The following is a 20,777-nucleotide window of genomic DNA, read 5'->3' as shown; positions in this document are numbered from 1 at the left end:
ACTTCTCCCTAAAAACGAGGAGAATTCATTCTTTGAACATTTGAAAATTGCATTTAAAGCCTCATATCTCGAAGACGAATCCATTAGAAAAAAACACTTTTTGATATGTTGGTTTACATGTCATTTGAAATGTCTTCAAATGCCAATACAAAATTTCTATAAATAAATAAGTGCATTTTCTTGAGTTTTTATTAGTTAAAATACTTTTAGATTGGATGCGCAAACCAAAACACCTGTTAGGCGAATAAAGCATCGCGTTTCTATCTCGACCATCGATACTTCCAGTTCCAGATTTCGTTACTGAATGATACTTTTTGTATATTGTTATCTCTTCCATGAAAAATGAAATATCGAAAATAAATGCAGAGCCCGACTTCTCCCTAAAACGAGGAGAATTTATACTTTGAACATTTGAAAATTTCACTTAAAGCCTCATATCTCGAAGACGTCTCCATTAGAAAAAAATACTTTTTTGATATGTTGGTTTACATAACATAAGAAACCTCTATGCAAAAATTCAAGCTTACCGAAGTTAACCAGAGCTTATTTTGGGAAAACTTGCCATTTTTTGCCCTGTAACCTCTAGAGGTTATGCGTACGTGACCTGCGCCGGCGCAGGTGGTACAGCGGTATGCCTTCGAAGGGTAGCTTTGCACCGAGTGGCAAATCCTCGGATCAACCGTCGTTTGGTGTTAAGACCTTGAAAGCTATTTGCCTCCTCTCCCATCCCTGATAGGTATATAGTTACTTAGTATTCCACTGTTTATCAGTGTGACGGGTGCCCAGTGTGGGACGGTGACGTGGTTGCCATGGTTACCGAGCGCAGCAATCTCCATCGGGCACCCACCCGCTAACTCATCTAGTGTTTATGAGTTTAAGTAGGGCTTATACTGAACTTTTTTTTGCTGATTTTCATTCTTAAGTCATTCTCAAGTAAAATAATTGCAGAGCTAGATAATTGGTTTTAAATGACTATAATAGTACTTAACATCCTATTCCTGCTCCGATATCACAGAATGGGGACACGCCCCTTTTCCTTGCCGTCCAATCCGGTAACGTCATTGCTGTCCGAGAGCTTCTGTCCACCGGACAAGCTGAACAGCAGGTGAAGCAAACCAAATCGGTGAGTATAAACACAAGCAAGGCCGCCATTTTACGCTCGCGCAAAACCAAGTGACACACAAAACATTTCAATCGGCTAATCCAAGCTAGTAATATAGGTATCAGACACGAAAGACAGTTGGAATTTCTAAAAATCACACTTTTAGCATAACTGGTCTACTAAATCCTGCATGGCATAGCTCACTGCTGATACATGGGGTGTTAGGGCATGTATGGTCAATGATAATATTACCATTCCCCCTTAGTACCCGTTCCCGTATTACGCCCAGCATGATAAAACTACTAATACTGCATGTCGATGTAACCCTTTCATTGCCATGACTACGCTCCTGCTAACCTACCTATGCCGCATGCTCTAAATCACTTTTGTTGCATGTGCACTTGGGTATTTGTGTGTGACAGAAGATTGCTGGACACCGACAGGAAAATGGAGACAATGTCCTTCACATGGCGGCCAGAAAAAGGGAACCGGAAGCGGCAAAGCTACTGGTGCAGTGGGGAGCAGAAATAGACGCCGAGAACGTAAGTAAAGAGGGGTGGAGATGATGGGGGGAGGCTGGGGAGGATAGCGTTTGTCACGTGACTGTTATTACCGCAAGTTGCTAAGCTACTGGCGCACCATGCATTCCTGCAAAGACCTCTGGGTATCTGGTTATGATTGCGCACGTGTTGAAGAGATCGCAGATATTTTATTTTTGTAAGAGAAAAAATTAAACAAAAGCAAATCTCTAACAGAGTGGGAATAATAGGAAAAGTAGAGAAAAGGAAAAGTATAAAAAAGGGGGAAGGGGGAAAAAGGGAATATTTAGGCTAATGGAAAAGGAGAGAAAGCAGGATATAAAAGGCAAGGAAGTACATCTTGGAGAGAAGGGGTATGTAGGGGAGACGAGAGAAAGGGGGTGTAAAGGGAATCTCTAGGGTAGGGAAGAGAGGAGAAATAATCTTGGGGAGGAGGGGCTATAGGGGATAGGAGAGAGAGGGGGTTAGGGAATATTTAGGGGAAGGGAAGAGAGGAGATGGGAAAAATAAGAGAGGGAAAGGGGAAATTAACAAGATAATAAAAACAATAGATGGAAGAAAGGAGGGGCAAGAGGAGCGAAGTATAAGAGGAGCATGTTGGGGGGGGGGGGGGGGTCAAGAGGGTGTCAAGAAAGGGGAGACCATGATGTTTAATTGTTTGCCTCGTGTCTTAGGATGACGGCCAAACGCCGATGCATATCGCGGCGTACGAAGGGGACGATCTCATGGTCCGAACATTACATGGCATGCGTGCGAGAGCAGACCTCAAGGATATCGTAAGTATACAGTTTTTACTCGCCTCAAAAATCTGGTTTTATCTAGTAGGAAATCTATTTATTTACTGAATACTTCATTTCGCTATTTGTTTCCCATCACAGGAAGACCGCACGCCGTTGCTACTGGCTGCAATGCGCGGTCATACTACTGTCGTCGATTACCTTCTTGATAAGGCCCGGGCCGACATTAATGCACGCTCCAAGGTACGCAAATAACGCCCCCATGAAGAGCTATTACTGAAAGATATATTTTCTTAGATAACCACATGACTATCTTTATGAATGACTGTCTAGATTTTTTTTGTGAGATATCCTGCGCGCAAAGTCGTCAGATTATTCTTCTTCTTAAAAGAAATCGCGAATAATTCCTGACAGTGGCTAACCTAGCACGTGTCATGCGTGAGACAATTACATATACTGCAGCCATTGTTTGAGCTAACTCATGATATGTGGTGTTTTACAGGACGGAAACACCTTACTACACTTAGCCTGTTTAGGCGGGCACTCCGAAACATGTACTTCCATCATGAAAAGGGGCGTTCCCCTGCGCATGCCCAACAAGGTAACACTGCTTAAGTACCACTGGCTCATCATGTCAGCATCATGTCATCTAGTATATCTTATAAAAATCAGTAGAAGTCGGGTAGGAAATATGTCAATGTTGTACGTACCACACTTATTCAACTTCAAATCTTGAAGAACGATTTATCGAACTTTTCTTTGTTGATAGAATGGGTCGCTGTGCATCCACAATGCTGCGAAAAAAGGTCATGTGACTGTTGTCAAGGCGTTGCTAGAAAAAGGTGTCCCTATTGACGCCAAGAACAAGGTAGGTGACAAAATCTTTCCTCACCCTACCTCTCCACTTCCATCTCCCTTTCCCTCTTTCCTCACATTCTTCCAACTTATCTCCAACTCTTCTTTCCTCCTCCCTCTTCTCACTCTACTCCCATACTCTTTCTTCCTTACTCCTCTCCCCTCCTTCCTTTTCCACCACATTTTTTACCTCCCCTCCAACTCCTATTTCTCTTTGTCTCCTCCCCTTTTTCTCCTTTTCTCTTACTACTATCACCTCCTTCCCCCTTTGCCTCCATTTCTTACGAGCCATCATACCCTACAACCAATCCTTTAAAAAGCTAAATGCTGGACGTTTCAGGAAAACATGACACCTCTTCACATGGCCATCACATTCAAGAGACTCCCTGTGGTGCAATTATTGCTGGGGTATGGGGCCGACAAGGAGATGAGAGGAGGAAAGGTATTACGAAAAGAGCATCATCTCATTGTACCATCGATTTGAGTTTTGGTATTATTGTTAAAATCACTTCTTTGCCTATTTACGTGGCTTATGCTACTCATCGCTAGCATTGTTTTTAGATTTACTTGACTTGATATTGTTTTCTTGTCAAGGATTGTGAGCCCGCGATTCACATGGCCGCGAGAGTGAAAGGCGGCGAAAAAGCGGCCGACATTCTAATTAGAAGTGGAGCCAACCCTGAAACAAAAAATGAGGTAATAAGTGCTTGCTTGTATTTTTCAAATTGGGTTACCTAGCAAAAATATATCCATTATCCAAATGTATCCAAATATATCCTAATATCCAAGGATAATATTTGTCGCCAATACACTTTTTGGGGTTATTTATATTAAATGTTTTATAGGATGTGGTGATTCTTTTTTTTTTTTTTTGCACGGGATGCGGAATTTACGTGACATATCCGTCGTGATACGGGATGAGTTTTGGATAAAGAGATATCGGAAGAAATATGCACGGGATGCGGAATTTACGTGACATATCCGTCGGGATACGGGATGAGTTTTGGATAACGAGATATCGGAAGAAATATGCACGGGATGCGGAATTTACGTGACATATCCGTCGGGATACGGAATGAGTTTTGGATAACGAGATATCAAAAGAAATATGCACGGGATGCGGAATTTACGTGACATATCCGTCGGGATACGGAATGAGTTTTGGATAACGAGATATCGGAAGAAATATGCACGGGATGCGGAATTTACGTGGCATATCCGTCGGGATACGGGATGAGTTTTGGATAACGAGATATCGGAAGAAATATGCACGGGATGCGGAATTTACGTGACATATCCGTCGGGATACGGAATGAGTTTTGGATAACGATATCGGAAGAAATATGCACGGGATGCGGAATTTACGTGACATACCCGTCTGGATACGGGATGAGTTTTGGATAACGAGATACCGAAAGAAATATGCACGGGATTCGGAGAGGCTATTGTGGGGCTATTGTTTTGTTTGATATCATCTTTCTATTCGTTTTAGAGCAACGGCGAGCGCGCACTTCATGTCGCCGCAAGGAATGGAAACTTGGAAGTCGTCGAGCTCCTGCTTCAAGAAAACGTGGAGGTGGCGCGAAGATCACGGGTCAGTTTATTAAGCACGTGCACAGCACAATATGAAGTAAATATATCACGTAGTTAGAGTGAAGATCACTAGTTAGTTATTGTGCACGTGCACAGCACAAAATGAAGTAGATATATCACGTGGTAGTGTGAAGATCACTGGTTAGTTATTGTGCACGTGTACATCACAAAATGAAGTAGATATATCACGTGGTATCATCGCGGTTGTGGTGTGGGATCACTGATACTGATAACTTTCACTGATAACTTTCTGTCTTTCCCTTAAATGTATATCGCACTCTTCATGGCTCTGTGATGGGAGTGACTATGTGATGAAGCAAATCTAGACACGTAATAAAATAGATAAATCACGCAGTGGCGCGACGTTAGCACATGGCGAGGTGGATATATCACGTGGTGGTATGGAGATTACTGCCTAGTATTCTGCACGTGCTTAGCGCGTGGTGGTCACTGTGAGCATTAAACACGTGCATAACACGTGATAGAGAAAACAGATCATAGGACGCAAGCGTAAGCGCAAACAGAAGCACAACACAAGTGAGAATCAGTCAAACATAAGCGCAAGCGCAAGAAAATCAAGCAGTTGCGTTCTCTTGCGCTTGCGTCCACGTGAGAACCAACCTTTAGCGTCTGGCATGTGCATGTGGTGGACATTCGCAAATTGGAAAATGACGTGCGCCGCTCTTGCGCTTGCGTCCACGTGAGAACCGACCTTTAGCGTCTGGCATGTGCATGTGGTGGACATTCGCAAATTGGAAAATGACGTGCGCCGCTCTTGCGCTTAAGTCCACGTGAGAACCGACCTTTAGCGTCTGGCATGTGCATGTGGTGGACATTCGCAAATTGTTTCACCCTTTATTGACTTGATCATAAGAAGATTTCTCATGTTCTTTCCTAGAATGGTGAGACGCCTCTGCACCAGGCTTCCGCTAACGGGTATTACGAGATCGCCAAGATGCTGGTAGAGAAACTGTTCAAGAATAAGTCATTCTCTCTAGCGAGACTCATTATCAACATCCCGAATGACGTGAGTATAGATCCACAGGAGTACTGATTTTACGAGGCTACGTTCAAACTTCGTATAATCTGTGAGCCATGTTCAATGCAAATATAATAAATGCAAATGAAAGCATATAATTGGGACGTTTATTTTATTTTTATAGTATATGGAGTGATTCAAGCGAATTGCGTTCACTACTGAAAATAATATCTTATTTGCATAGGGATTTACGGTCTACGAGAACAATTCCACCATAGTCAACGACTTGAAGATGTAATATAAATAAATAACTCTTTGTGTCTTTATTCTTTGGATGATTCATAGAAAGGCGAGACGGCGTTACACCAGGTTTGTTGCTTAGTAAAGCGAAACAATAACCGAGAAACAGTCGTCAAAATAGCAGAACTCCTTCTAGAAAACGGCGCCATCATGTCTCTGGAGACCTACCAGGTTTGTGGCGGGAAAAGCGAAGGGTGTGGCTTACACCTTAGGGGTACCTTTGTAATTTTCCGGGGAAGGGGGGGAACACGGCGTCATCGTGTCCCTGGAGACCTACCAGGTGGGTGGCGGGGATGCAGATGGAAGCGTATGGCTTAGGTGTCTTTGTAATTTGCTGGGGGAGGGTGGGGGTGGAACACGGCGCCAACATGTCCCTGGAGACCTACCAGGTGCTGGCGGGGAGGGTGTGGCTTGCCTTGGGGGTACCTTTGTAATTTGCTGGGGGAGGGTGGGGTGGACGGTTTAGAGTATTTTTTTCGGTTATGGTAATGTTTTGTATTAGTTATTGAAGTTATAGATCCTATTTCTTTTGCTAGTGAGGATGCAACCGTAAGTGCAAAGGAAAACTCTTTATTGTGAGAAGCTCGTGCAAAGCGTACTCTCCTTGTATATTTTCTGCTTAGCATAGAAAGTACACCCCTAAATGGATGACTTTTTCTCGTTTCTTAGCTGTGAAGCTGTCTTAATTGAACGGTCTTTTCTTAGGCTATGTTTTCCACTAATATGAAGCAAATCCCCTAAACTGGATAACACTATATCTCTTTATTTACTCTGTAGTATTTTTATATTTTTAGCGCAAAGAGAACCCTCTTCACTTGTTGGGTGCACTCTCCTTACTCTTTTACTCTTCTTGTTATTCACTAGCGTAAATTCCCCTAGGAGGAACGCATCTCCTTGCTTTCATTTATGTATTTATATCTCGCTAGCGCAAAGAGCGCCCTCTTCATTGGGTGGAGGTTCTCCTTACCTTATTGACTAGCGTAAATCCCCTACTGGATAAACTAATCTTTTTGCCTATTTAATATGTCCATATCACTAGCGCAAAGAGAACCCTCTTCACTGGGTGGCAAAGTCTGGTAACCACGAGGTGCTGGAGGCGATGCTAACAAGCACCGCGGTACCTCTACACATCATTCAGTCAGGGATCAACAGCACAACAGAGGTCAGTGTCTTCAAATCCTTTTCACTTACCACTGTGCCAAACGTAGCATTTCATTATTTGTGGACGGGTCCCTTAATCGTCTACCGACAGGAAGCGCCTGGGTCCCGGGCCCGATTACCGTCTGACGCGCGTTGGGCTTTGTTAGTTCTTGCCTTCCCAGGGGTCTTTATTCTCGCTTAACAGTTTTGATCCTAAGCTGCGTGACGAAGTCAAACACGAGTCATTAAGGCCCTCTCTTTGAAAAAGAACCTCCCCTCCCCTTTTATAGTGTTTAAAATGTTCTGTTAAAATTGCAGATCGGCGCGTCGCCTCTGATGCTCGCTGGTCATCATGGGAACTTGGAGGTCGTCAAAGTCCTGTTAAAGCATAACGCTCGAGTTGACGTGTTTGACGAGGTAACCGATGGACCCTCTTATTGGCTTTTCGAGATTATGTTCTAACGCGAGATCTGATTTGCTTCTTGTGCTTGTCGAGAAGATCGTTGTACCGCGAGTTTTATTGGTCCCTTGTTCTTCTCAATAGGGGATTCCTAACGCGCGATCTTATTGGTTCCCTGTACTTGCCAGTAGGAGTTTCTAACGCGCGATCTTGTTGGTTTCCTAAACTTGTTAATAGGGGTTTCTAACGTGCGACCGTATTGGTTCCCTGTACTTCTCAATAGGGGTTTCTATCGCGCAATCCTATTGGTTCCCTGCATTGTTAGTTTCAGAGAGTAGTTTTAACTCCAAAAAGGGAGTAAAAAACAGAGGTACAAAATGACTCTCTTTTTGGAGTAATTTTTTACTCCCTTTTTTCTACTCTCTCAAGGGAGTAGATTTTACCCCTGTAGGGGAGTAACTAAAGGGAGTGATTTACTAGGTTGCTTGCTATTACTCCATTAAAGGAGTACAATTTACCCTCAAAATGGAGTTATTTTTTACTCCTTTTTTTCCTACTCTCTGAAGGGAGTAGATTTTACCCACTTTAGGGGGTAGCTAATTGGAGTAATTTACTAGGTTACTTGTAGTTACGCCATTAAAAGAGTACAATTCACCCTCAAAATGGGAGTCAATTTTTACTCCCTATTTTGTTATTTACCCCTACGAATTGGGTAACTAAACGGGTGATTTCAACCCCCTCCTCCCTGTTTTTACAAAATGGCCGTTTAAATTCCACCTACTTCAGGGGTTAATACTGGAGAAATTAGAGTAATTTAGAAACACCAAGGAAAAGACGTTATTATGAATTTGACAAATCATTTAATTAAACAATTCAGTTTAAAAAATAACAAAAATGTAAGTGGAAAAAATGTTTAAAAAAAAAAAAGTCATTTGACATAAGGTATCCAGGGCAAAATTACTAACAAGTGTCCCAACATAACAAAGCTGAAACAAACATACACAATATTATTTTTCTATAACAACTTTAACAGCTTTTAATCATTACCCTTTTTGGCGTCATTACGGTTTTCCGAAATAACTGCCTCCTCCTCCATCTTTGTATATTCAGATAAGAAGCTAGAAGCCTAATGCCTCTATATGCACTATTTAAATTTGAACCTGGTAGGCTAGCTTGAAAAGATAACTAGGTTTTTCATATGCAGGGTTTACTGTGATCAGAATATACGGGAAAAAACCAACTACAGTAACATTAGATATTCAAAATAAATATCTGGACAAATTTTAGGTGCAAGACTGATTACTATGTATTTGTCAATAGTAGCTTCTAACGCGTGGTCTTTTTGGTTCTCTGTACTTGCCAAAAATAGATTTTAAGTTGCGATCATATCGTTGCCCTAGACTTGTCAAGACTTATGTTTTACGTGCGACCCGACTGGTTTCTTTGCTTCTCAAGAGGAATTTCTAACGATTGGTTCTGATTGGTTCCCAGACGGGCAGCACTGCGCTTCATCACTCTGCGTCCTTTGGTCACGTGGACATCGCTATCGAACTGCTGACTCATAAGGCGTACGTCAACGGAAGGACCAAGGTATAAATAATAATAATATATACGTGTGAATAATAATAATAATAATAATAATAATAATAATAATAATAATAATAATAATATATACGTGTGAATAATAATAATAATAATAATAATAATAATATATACCTGTGAATAATAATAATAATAATAATAATAATTACGTGTGGAGAGGTGTGGTCGCGTTGCACGAAGGGGCGAATCTCATCTATAGGACCGGCTGTAGGACCTGTATCTAGTGGGGTACCTTAGCCACACCCTCTTTCGGAGGTTAGGAATAGTTAAGGGGGCTGGCGCTTTAGATTAAAATTAAATGCTATATTATTAGTTTTATGTTAGGAGAAGTGTTCTACGTTGCAGAATTTCGTTTTACGTAGCGAGGACAATTTAAACTTCTTGTAGAAACGTGTTATGATGCGGAGGAAATGCTTATTTTTTTCCGGATGAAGAGCGTTCTAAATTTTATTCGTCCTTTTTAGATCGGTTTGTCTCCATTGCATCTTGCGGCTGAGAAGGGCTACACTACGTTCGTCAAGTCTCTCGTCACTAAATTTAACGCAGTCGTCGATTCCTTTACCATGGTGAGTGATCCAGCGAGACAGCGAAAAACTTGTACCAGCTAAATACTCTCACAAAGAAATTACAAACAAATGATTTCCCTGTGTATTAACATTTCATCGCACATGTATAGTTACCTTAACCGCCACGCTCTTGGCGCAAGCAACAGTTGTAACGCAAAAATGTAGAAATAGGGGACTTTCGCTAAGAGATCACGTGACTGTTTGGGTGGCAAACTAGCGCGTCCTCAGGCTTTAAGTGGCAAAATAACAGCAACAAAAAGCAACTTATTCAGCGCTTACAAAAAAAACAGATCTCTTTTTTTTTCAGAAAGGGTTTAGTTTCATTTAAAGATTTTATTTCTTCGTCGCTCTCTGGTGTGACGGGCGCAGTCATTTCTGATTTTTTTTGTTTGATAATTTTGTTTTGAATTTGCCACCCAAAGATCTCTTAGCGCAAGTCCCCTATTGGTATTGTTTTGTTGTTTTGTAGGATAACCGCACTCCTCTTCACTTTGCCGCTGAGAAAGGTCACGTAGACGTCTGCCGGCTGCTAATAGACCTCAGGGCAGACCCAGCTATAGTGGACTCGGTGAGTATGGATGGATAGGACAGGGGTGATGGTGAGGCCGACCACGGACAGGTCATCTGACGGACAGGTCAAGCTAGCTCACGAGGAGTAGGGGTGGGGGACCCAGCTCAAGGGGACACGGTGGTGAATTGGGTTAGGAGGGGACCCTGCTCTAGGGGGCACGGTGGTGAATTGTGTTGGGATGGGGACCCTGCTCTAGGGGACAAGGTGGTGAATTGGGTTAGGAGGGGACCCTGCTCAATGGGGCACGGTGGTGAATTGGGTTAGGAGGGGACCCTGCTCTAGGGGGCACGGTGGTGAATTGTGTTGGGATGGGGACCCTGCTCTAGGGGGCACGGTGGTGAATTGGGTTAGGAGGGGACCCTGCTCAATGGGGCACGGTGGTGAATTGGGTTAGGAGGGGACCCTGCTCAATGGGGCACGGTGGTGAGTAGGGGGTGAGGGGACCCAGCTCCAGCGAAGAGATATTGGGTCCAGTAAGATAATGTTTGTAATATGACGATAGAAAGGTGGCGGATAACTACGGCTAATAACCGTATTCTATTCTGTCTTTTCAGCATGGAATGATACCTGTCCATTACGCGGCTTTATACGACCACGACGAGGCTGTCGAGCTTTTTCATGACCTGATACCGGAATCAATGACTCAAGTTAACAACGTAAGACTCGCCACTTGTCAATCATACATGATACAAATACTAAAGTTAACGTTAGAGTCGCAACTTGTTAATCATACAATCAAACATGATACAAAGGCTGGGGTAACGTTAAGAGTCGCACTGATCGCTCATGTATAATAATATTTCATACGCGATACTATTTACCTTCAAAAGAGAGATTCTGGTAGCTTCCTATTCCTTTTCTACCAATACTTAACTCGAACAATTTGATGAACTAAATAAATAAGAAATTGCAAAAATAAGTAAGTAATGCAAGTAAATATTAGGTAAATGACTGTGTTTTAATTACAGCATCCATACTAAGTTATTATGCTAATAATACATTTAATAATGCATTAAAAAACATCTAATAAATAATGGTAGTGTTTGCATACTAGAACTTAAAATTCTCCCGCGTACTTCCCATGAAGTCCGGGAATCTGTAAGTATTCACCCCGGAGGGAGGGACAGCGTGATCTTAGGGAATATTTATGAATGCACCTTGAGGGTCGTCTCCATGCAACCTTGAAGACAGGGTTTTCAAGCTGATGATGATATGATCCCTGTGATGTCATTTGCAGCAAGGTATGACGGCGATGCTTCTCGCCGCCTCCACTGGTAGCATCCGGGTCATCAGAAAACTCGTCAGCATCAACTTCGCCCAGTGCTTAACCGACAAAGTAAGATTTTGACAGTCTCTCCGTTTAAAATGTTTTTCTAGTCTCTCGTTGTGTGCAATAATTTGTGTTGCGGCGATCGCTCCGACCTTTTAATACCGGAATACACCCTCTTCAAGGTGTCCACTCCCAGATCTAGCCATGTGTTTCAAATTTCATCAGACGCTCTTGTCTCGTCCCCTACCCTATCACAATCCTTTACCCCTCCCCCATAACCAGCCCCTGAGTGATCCTCTTTAAGGTGGCCGCGTCCCGTTCTAACCCTGTACTTGTGCTTCCAGACGGTGTTGTCTCGTCCCTTGTTACTAGCAGCACGTAACGGTCACACTGAAGTTGTGGAATTCTTACTCGAGTCCGGAGCTTCAGCAACACAGGAGGACTCTGTGAGTTGCGTTTATTGCACCCTTTACATGTACCGAAAGGTGTATCGTCCCTCGTCATGTTTACCTTTGCTATGTGTTGTAGGATGGCATGAGTGTCATGTTTGCCTTTTCTATGTTGTAGGATGGCATAAGCGCCATATTTACCTTTGCTATGTGTTGTTGGATGGTATAAGCGCCATGCTTACCTTTGCAATGTGTTGTTGGATGGCATGAGCGCCATGTTTACCCTTGCTATGTGTTGTTGGATGGCATGAGCGCCATGTTTACCCTTGCTGTGTGTTGTAGGATGGCATGAGTGTCATGTTACTCGCCTCCAAGTTCGGTCAGATCAAGGTAGTCAACATGCTGTGGGATATGGTATCTATCGATATACCGAGCAGCAAGGTAAGGGGCCTGGGCACTATTATACGTCACACAATCTGTACAAGCCTAACGACATAGGCACTATTGTGCGTCACGCAATCCACACAAGCCTCACGGCATAGGTTAGGGCACTATTATACGTCACGCAATCCACAACAGCCTCACGGCATGGGCACTATTATACGTCACGCAATCCACTCCATCCTCGCGGTATGTGTCAGGGTACCGCTATAAGTCACGCAATACACATGGTGATATAGCGGTCATCATGGACCGCGCTGTTCTCCAAACATTGCTTAGAGAATTGCCTGAGAGTTTAAGACTACATGGGTTTCTTTCATCATTTCCTTAATAGTGTGTGTTTATCCTGCAGACTGGTCTGACAGCGGTTCACATCGCAGCTTTGTACGGTCAGCTGTCTGTTCTACAAGAGGTCCTCTCCAGGGCACCGCAGACAGGCACGTTTATAAGCCAGGTGTGTTATTCTAGAAGGCAATAATACGTGGCTATTGTTAATATAAGTTGGGTCTTTACCCTAGTAGAGGACCCAGCAAGAGTCATTGGTTTGACGGGGCATCGGAGCATTAAAACTATTTTCAGTGTCTAAGAATTGAAATATGGATTAATTTGTTTTTGTATTTTCAGAATCCAAAGGAAAAAGAAGAGGGCATTGATGTAAGTTTATGTTTATAAATTATTGTACAATTGACCTAGTATTTTGTCTCAGTTGTACTCATATTCCTTTTTCCAGCAAGGCTTCACTCCGCTCCACCTCGCAGCTCAGAATGGAGACCCCGCGATGATTCGGCTGCTGATGAACCACCCAGGGGTGAAGATGGATGCGACCACTAAGGAAATGGTGAGGGAGAGCTAGAAGAACGGTGTGCGAGTTACCTTACGGAAGAAATGAATCACGGAAGGGGGGGGGGGGGGGGGGGCGTACGAACAATTTGGACAAAGCTTGGATAAAGAAAATTCAGCAAGAGCCACAAATAAGACCATTTTGTATTGTTGAGAGTTACACAAACCGAGATACAAAAGTTGACTGTTGTCCGTCACAGTTTTCGACGGTGGCATAAACTCTGAAACCCGGGGTAGTAGAGGGCTTTTTATAATTTTAGCAACGCTTCTAGTCAAAGAAATATATCGTTTATATAAGATGGGAAAGCCACCTCCCTCCCCCTTTAAATATCCAATGGTATATCCCTAATAATTACCTATCGACACCTCCCCTAGGAGCGCACGGCTCTTCACTACGCCGCTCTTGGAGGACACATCGAGGTGGTTAGTACCCTGATCAGTAAATCCACGGCGCCACTGCACATGCGCGACAAGCATGGCTACACCCCGCTCCACATGGCGGCGGCGAATGGGTACAAGGAGCTGGTGGCGCTGCTGATTGGTCAGGGCTCAGACATCAACGCTGTCAACGAGGTATTTTACCAGCTGCTTTGTCACCACTTTTCTTCCGGAGGACCGACGGAAACCTCAACCGTTAAAAGACAAAAGAATCTATTAGAATCCGAGATATTTAACAGGCCATATGGTCTAAATTATCAATCACATCCTCAAAGGAACTTCCAATATACACACTGCTTTTAATATTTTGAAATATTTTCCCCTTAAAAATCATCGGATATTGTTACGTAATCGACCGGAAGTAAACTGGTGACAACGCGGCTTTAATAGGGGGCGGGGAAGGTGGTAGCGAGTAACAGGGTTAGTATTTGGTTAGTGGTATATTGTTATTTGATCTACGCGTTTTTGCAAATTTTGTTCTGTCCCAGGATGGAAACACCCCCATACACTTAGCGGCAGAAGCAGGCTGCCTCACGGTCACCAGGCTCCTGACCGAGTACGGCGCGTCGACAGTCTGCGTCAACAACGTACGTGGCAAATGACAGATTAGTGAGATTACACTATAGAATGCTACACAGCATCGTCTGAACCATCTATAACCTACCAAAGCGCGTTTTACATCTCACGCCATTCCACTCCACATTCATTTCACTACACACCACATTGAAGTGAAACACGCCGTTCTAATATAGCTGTTGGTCACTATATCAGAGGAGAAAACCCATCTGGTCACACAACAACACGAAAGCCCGCTACACTATTACTATACTACATTGTACTGTATGTGTACTCTACATCAAACAACGCTATAAAAACACCACACAACACATCTCACAACGCGATATACAAAAGCCCTCCACGTAACACAACGCCATGATAAACACACCACACAACACCATCTAAAACCGCAACATACAAAAAAAGCCACCATAGTACGAACAACATAGCATTACTTCACCATTTCACTCACATGGCCTGATTTACAGGCTCGTAGAAAAAGTGCGCGCCGATGTGTCGTGCTAAAAATGCCACATTAAGGCCGTATAACCTCTTGACTATCCATTGTGGCACTCACGTCGTTTGATTGCACGCTTGTAGAAAAAGGGTGCGCCCATTTGCCTGGCCGCGCGTCGCCGTAACCTTGACGTGGTAGAGTTCCTGTTGACCCAACAACTCGATCATGAGAAACTGAGCAAAGATAAGGCGGTAAGAACATTTCATGTATGTTTTTTTTGTTCTTCTCATATATGCTTCTATATTTTATGACGCACTTTGTACAGGCATTGTGTCATTAGTAATACAACTTAATTCCTACTTTTGTCATGCTGCAATATTTTACGCCCAAAGCATTTTATTATCCTCACGCTACCAACGCACGTCTTTATTAGTTCATAAATACAAACTAGCACAATGCCATAACCATTTACTTTTAAAAGACGTTATGCAAGAACTTGTTTTCTTGTATTGAATGCGACGCGCTAGACAGACAGAAACAGACATTAAAATGCTGATATATTTGTTATGCGCAGTTCCTTCTCGACCTGGTGATCTGTGCTCGTAAGGTTGATCAGAAACCGCTGAAGACGTTTGTACTGTCGGCTCCCGCGCCGGTCCACGTGTCATCGCAGCTCGCTCATTACTTTAGCAATGAAGCGAACAAAAACAAGGTAAACATTTACCAGTCTCATATGCGAATACCTCCTCATCCCCCCCCCACAGTTCGGCCTTTGTAATACTTATTGCTTTACCCACCCCTCCCCTAGGAATACCTGGAAGCTCTTCGCGAAGCAAGCATGGTTTGTCAGTCCATGTCAAATCACTTGATCACGGTTTCGTGTGCGGATAACTCGGAGGTAGTGCTCAACTCTCTGGACGCGCAGAACACTGCTTTCCTAGACTTCCTGATTACGTGCGACCAGAAGGTGAGGTTGTTAAGCTTGAGGATAACACGGCCACCATGTGGTTTGTCAATCAAGACTAACCTGGATAACATGGGCACCATGTGGTATGTCAATAATGACTAACCTGGGTAACACAGCAACCATGTGGTATGTCAATAAAGACTAACCTGGATAACATGGGCACTATGTACACTGGATTTCACTTGTTACATGAATTAATTTGTTATCTAACCTGGTTATGCCTTTATGCATTGTGCGTCAAAACAAGTACCGCCATCAGAGAATTGTTCGTGAGCTTTTCCATGAAAGATGACAGTTGCATGACAGTAGCAATTTCATTCCAGGAATGCGTGTCGCACAGCATTGTCCAGCAATACGTAACCGAGATCTGGTACGGAGAGCTGAACTGGGCTGACTGGAAATTCATCCTTCTCTTCCTGGTCGCGCTTATTTTCCCGCCACTTTGGGTGTACCTCAGCCTCCCTGTGCTCAATCGGTACCAGTACATACCAATCATCAAGTTCATTTGCCAGCTCATCTCGCATCTGTACCTGATCGTGTTACTGGCGTTCACTGTCGTGGTGCCTTGGGAACAGTCCGCTGCGAATCTGCTGCCGAGATTCTACGAGTGGATGCTTGTTGTGTGGATATCAGGTTAGAAGGGGGGAGGGGGAGGTAGGGGTAGCGGGCTAGGGGAGTGAGAGGATTTATTCGGTAGGTCATTCATATATGGTTCACTATAGTGTCTTCAACCCTAACCATACTTACTTATATATGAAGGATCTACGATTTATTCCGACATCCGCCGATAATCTCCCGTTTCGTCATGAGTTCAGTGTTCGACTCACTCCAATGCCTGAAGAAGTTTGAAGACCAGATCTGTGAACACATTAAGTTGATTAATTGATTACCTGACTAGCTAGAGCATTATTTTTTCCTTTATTTTACTATTTTATTCAATGTCAACCAGGTACTTAACCGATTTTATTTAATCATCAGGTATTTTCCTATCGGAGCTGACGGCTGGTCGCGAGCGCAAGGGGTTGAACTGGATCCCTGTCCTGGTGGTGTTTCTGAGTCTGATAGGGATCGCTTGCCACATCATCGCTGTCTTCTTGGACGACATGGATAGGGTCACCCTAATATTCGCACGTAACCAGGTAATACCAATGGCCGTCCCTCAGGGAAATGTTTTATCTCGTGTTTGGTGGTCAACAGCACTCAGCTTAGTGCTTAGAAGTATAGCATGCCTTATTCAGGGGGGGTGTATTCCTGAGGGGGCACCATCCCCCATTATACGACCCTAATATATTCAGTCATCCCGGCATCGTTAGGCATTCGTCGAAGGAGCTTATTGTCTATTGTCTATTGTCTTCCTTTCTGGGCTTCAATCCGAACGCCACTATCTCTATTTGGTCTGACATGACGGAAAAACCTGGAAAACGCGCAATTCCAGATACAGAGAGAAGTCCAATTTCTCACAATGGCTATAGGTTCCTTGTATTACGGACTCATTTTTAAAACACAAATAACGTGAGGCCTAAGTGCACATAACCAGATTTTGGCTTTTTAAGATAATTTTTCCTTGATTATCCTTGCTCTGTGTATGAGCTCAGGGACGAAAAGCTCAAATTTCAATGACACTTAACAAAAATTCGCATAAATTTAAAAACAGTCGCACTTGATATTTGATTACTATAAGTTACCAGAAAAAAACAATTTTCCGCCTTATTCGATGAGAAATGGGCTTATTTGAAGCGTCGTGTCATGTTTTTCCGTCATGTCATTTGGTCTATAGATTTTTTTATGTAATGGCTTTTTCTGGTTTGTCTGAAGATCCTTGCCCTAGCCGTGGTACAAAATATATTCATATACTCAATTCTAGAACGCCGTCATTTGATGTTGGTCCATAGAGTTTTGCTATGCTATGTTTTTTTTTTGTTGGTTAACAGATCCTTGCGCTAGCCATGGTTCTGTGCGTGGTCCAGCTCCTGGAGTTTCTGTCAATTCATCAGCTGTTCGGACCGTGGGGCGTGATCATCGGCCATCTTGTCGTCGACGTCTTGCGCTTCCTCGTCATCATGCTCCTCTTTATCGTCGGCTTTGCGCTGCAACTTGCGGCCGTCTACAAACCTATCGACCGTGAGGAGAACGGTTATCATATCAAGACCATTAATCAAGGTAAAAACGGTTATCATATCAAAGCCAAAAGATCCTCGTCAGTCGAATTAAATTATCCTGTTTCTTTGGTGCACACCTTTGTAACAGATCCCGACCCGACTGAAATTTTCAGCCTACCCGACGAGCTTTTAGCCTCCCCGACACCCGGTGAAATTTATAATAAACCCGAACAGTTTCTTACCCGACGAGTAAGTTGAGTGACAGGCGGTAAATTAAAATTAGCTGACCCGATTGAAATTTCAAACCACGCCCCCCCCCCCCCCCCAAAAAAAAAAAAAACGGGGTTGTTTTGGTGTCCTAAATGGACATAAATGACACCTTTTTCATCCCCATGGATGTCTTGAGAGAGCATCAGTTGGCTATAGTGCAAGAGTAATCTGAGTTTGAAATACCAGGGCCCTATAACAAGCGTAGAGCGCATCGTACGGAGCACAGTGTGCAAGGGAGGTCCCATGGGTGAAATGACTAAGTTAACTGTTCAAAGTAAAAGTTGATTGTAAGTAATCTTCTCGTGATCAGGCTTCGTGCACATCTGCGAGCTCTTGTTCTTCGCGCTCTTCGGATTAACGAACCAATCAGACAACCTCGCCACCGGGAGTGGGTACCCGTCAGGCGCCCACCAGATCGCCAAGGCCGTCTTCGGCGTGTACAACGTGCTCTGCATGATCATCCTCATCAACCTGCTCATTGCCATGATGAGTGACACGTACCAACGGCTGCAGGAGAAGTCGGACGTGGAGTGGAAATACGGACGGGCCAAGCTGATCCGGTCCATGGAGCTACAAGTGTCCCAGCCGCCGCCGATTAACCTTTTTACCCACATTGTCCACCTAGCGAGGGTCATCTACAAGGTAAAAACGTATCCGATAAATTTTGAATTGCATACCCCGTGGATGTTTCGTAGGACCCATGACTTTCTGTAGCTCTTAGTTATTCTATGATAAATGCCTTTTTACTTTTCAAGACCTATCGCCACCCTATTCTCAGTCTGTAAAGTAATGCAAACTACAAAACATAGCTCATTGCTTTTGCTTTCCCCCAGAGATATTTCCTGGCTCGGGATTCCATTGTTATGTTTGTAGCGCAATGGTGCCATGCCATTATATCAAATGTTGTAAGTAAAGCGCAGCTTAACTAATTGTGATTCAATCATTCGTTCGCTAGGTTCGCTGTAACTGCTGCAGGACAAACATTATCAACCTGATGCGGGACAACCAACAAAAGCACAGCGCCAAGCGGCGTCGCGCGTCACGCAAGAGCAAGGTCGACACCGAGTTGCTACAGCTTCGCCTTGAAAGCGGCAGGGCGGGTAATTCGTCTGATAACCGCATCTACAGCGTGGTCGACTGGCCTCAGATGGTCGACAAATACTTGGATATCACGGGTGAAAAGGCGATTAGCAAAAAGAAAAATATAACCATGGCGAAGAATGCGTTAGGTGCACCAATGGGAGGTCCTAAAGACGAAAAGCTCGACTTTCAACAAACTATTGGCCTCGCTTCCCAAAAGATCAGTATCGTAAATAAGCTCAGAGTATGATAATTATTTGGTTCTTGTGTAACTCGTACATGCAGACTCGCAAATACTCAGGCACAAAATACCCACCAGTCTTTGCAATGCTTTGGTTCATCACCATACCCATGATGCTTAGCGTCCTGGTTTTACCCATAATCCGTAGAAAAAAAATCCAATAATACCCATAGCGGGTATTATTTTTTAAGTAAGTTGCTCTAGCTCAGCATGCAAAGGATCATGGGCAAGTGATCGAGCTTTAATCAGCAGTTTTTATATCAAGCGCAATGGTTGCAATACAGCTTCTTTTTTTAATAATTCGTCAAATTCATCACGCACATAATTCTTTAAACACCAGCATAAGTAGTATGCTTAAAGTCGCTATTAGGTACGCATCCTTTGTGAGACTTTTTGACAGTGAATAAGGGACTGCCAAGTATTAAGAATCATTGCTTGAAATGATTTTTTAAGTCGTTAAACACCTGAGAATAATCAAAATTTCGATTGGCCACAAATTTAGAGTTTGAGCTAGAATACAAAGTTCCATTATAGTTATCGAAAAATAAACACCAAATGAAAACAAATATATATGTAACCAACAAAGCAGCAGTAAACCAGAGTTTACACAAACCTTTCACATTGAACAACACAACACGATATCATCAAGAGCGAGCGTGGCAAGCGAGGCGAGAAATATTGCATTTACTAAAATAGAGAACCTACTTTGTTATTTCAACAATCTCAATAAAATGAGCTTTAAAAGGGGCTAGAACGGAAAAAGTTCTAGTAATATTATATCCCTTAACGTATTCTATTCGTCTCAGACTGCTCTATTCGTCCCAGATTGCTCTATTCGTCTCAATCGTGCTCTATTCGTGCTAGATGTCTTTCAGCCTCGCTGTCACGGGGCTATTCAGTCAGCTATGCAATTAACAAACTTCACTAAACCTTCCGTAACGCCGTGGCTGCGTATTATAAACAAATCATTTATGTATGATATAATTTAAATAAAGTATGTTAAGCTAAGTTCAAACGACGTATTAACCATGAGCAGTAAATGCAGGAATGAATCGAGTCGATTGTTTTATCTTCATTTGAGTGCATTTGCATTGAATACGGCTCATGAATAATACGACGTTAGCCTTAAGACCGACTATGTGACATCTGACGTGGAGGTAGCTGGTTTTATTTTGATTTGATTTTTCTTTAAAGATTCTGGCCTGCTTTATTTTCTTTTTTCTTTTAGCTACCGACGTCTTAGATTTAAAATGGTCGGTCTTAGGCTACCATATATCACAATAAAAGACGTTCATATGCATTCACAAAACTCGTATAATATTTGAATAAATCATCCAGCATTT

General features: G+C 43.1%; 1 protein-coding gene across 12 annotated transcripts in view; it reads left to right on the top strand.

Moving 5' to 3' along the window:
- The window catches only part of LOC5509332 (serine/threonine-protein phosphatase 6 regulatory ankyrin repeat subunit B), a 44,216-nt gene extending 23,439 nt beyond the window's left edge, over positions 1 to 20,777 (top strand). For 10 of the 12 annotated variants that reach the window (XM_048725853.1, XM_048725850.1, XM_048725854.1 and 7 more), the window contains 33 exons: positions 1,016 to 1,123; positions 1,525 to 1,644; positions 2,316 to 2,417; positions 2,520 to 2,621; positions 2,881 to 2,979; positions 3,148 to 3,246; positions 3,574 to 3,675; positions 3,828 to 3,929; positions 4,726 to 4,827; positions 5,725 to 5,853; positions 6,151 to 6,276; positions 7,145 to 7,267; positions 7,564 to 7,662; positions 9,137 to 9,235; positions 9,712 to 9,813; positions 10,283 to 10,381; positions 10,939 to 11,040; positions 11,622 to 11,720; positions 11,999 to 12,100; positions 12,386 to 12,484; positions 12,837 to 12,938; positions 13,109 to 13,138; positions 13,215 to 13,322; positions 13,700 to 13,897; positions 14,251 to 14,349; positions 14,921 to 15,028; positions 15,352 to 15,489; positions 15,586 to 15,744; positions 16,068 to 16,377; positions 16,723 to 16,883; positions 17,676 to 17,904; positions 18,424 to 18,755; positions 19,069 to 20,777. In XM_048725853.1, coding sequence (XP_048581810.1) covers positions 1,016 to 1,123; positions 1,525 to 1,644; positions 2,316 to 2,417; positions 2,520 to 2,621; positions 2,881 to 2,979; positions 3,148 to 3,246; positions 3,574 to 3,675; positions 3,828 to 3,929; positions 4,726 to 4,827; positions 5,725 to 5,853; positions 6,151 to 6,276; positions 7,145 to 7,267; positions 7,564 to 7,662; positions 9,137 to 9,235; positions 9,712 to 9,813; positions 10,283 to 10,381; positions 10,939 to 11,040; positions 11,622 to 11,720; positions 11,999 to 12,100; positions 12,386 to 12,484; positions 12,837 to 12,938; positions 13,109 to 13,138; positions 13,215 to 13,322; positions 13,700 to 13,897; positions 14,251 to 14,349; positions 14,921 to 15,028; positions 15,352 to 15,489; positions 15,586 to 15,744; positions 16,068 to 16,377; positions 16,723 to 16,883; positions 17,676 to 17,904; positions 18,424 to 18,755; positions 19,069 to 19,443 — 4,464 coding nt within the window. In that variant the 3' untranslated portion in view covers positions 19,444 to 20,777. The remainder of the gene's footprint in view (positions 1 to 1,015; positions 1,124 to 1,524; positions 1,645 to 2,315; positions 2,418 to 2,519; positions 2,622 to 2,880; positions 2,980 to 3,147; positions 3,247 to 3,573; positions 3,676 to 3,827; positions 3,930 to 4,725; positions 4,828 to 5,724; positions 5,854 to 6,150; positions 6,277 to 7,144; positions 7,268 to 7,563; positions 7,663 to 9,136; positions 9,236 to 9,711; positions 9,814 to 10,282; positions 10,382 to 10,938; positions 11,041 to 11,621; positions 11,721 to 11,998; positions 12,101 to 12,385; positions 12,485 to 12,836; positions 12,939 to 13,108; positions 13,139 to 13,214; positions 13,323 to 13,699; positions 13,898 to 14,250; positions 14,350 to 14,920; positions 15,029 to 15,351; positions 15,490 to 15,585; positions 15,745 to 16,067; positions 16,378 to 16,722; positions 16,884 to 17,675; positions 17,905 to 18,423; positions 18,756 to 19,068) is intronic. The other 2 variants (XM_048725858.1, XM_048725862.1) reach the window with 1 other exon arrangement.

This window comes from Nematostella vectensis, chromosome 4, assembly GCF_932526225.1.
Source record: "Nematostella vectensis chromosome 4, jaNemVect1.1, whole genome shotgun sequence".
NCBI lineage: Eukaryota > Metazoa > Cnidaria > Anthozoa > Actiniaria > Edwardsiidae > Nematostella > Nematostella vectensis.
This window is presented reverse-complemented; position numbering and strand designations above follow the sequence as displayed.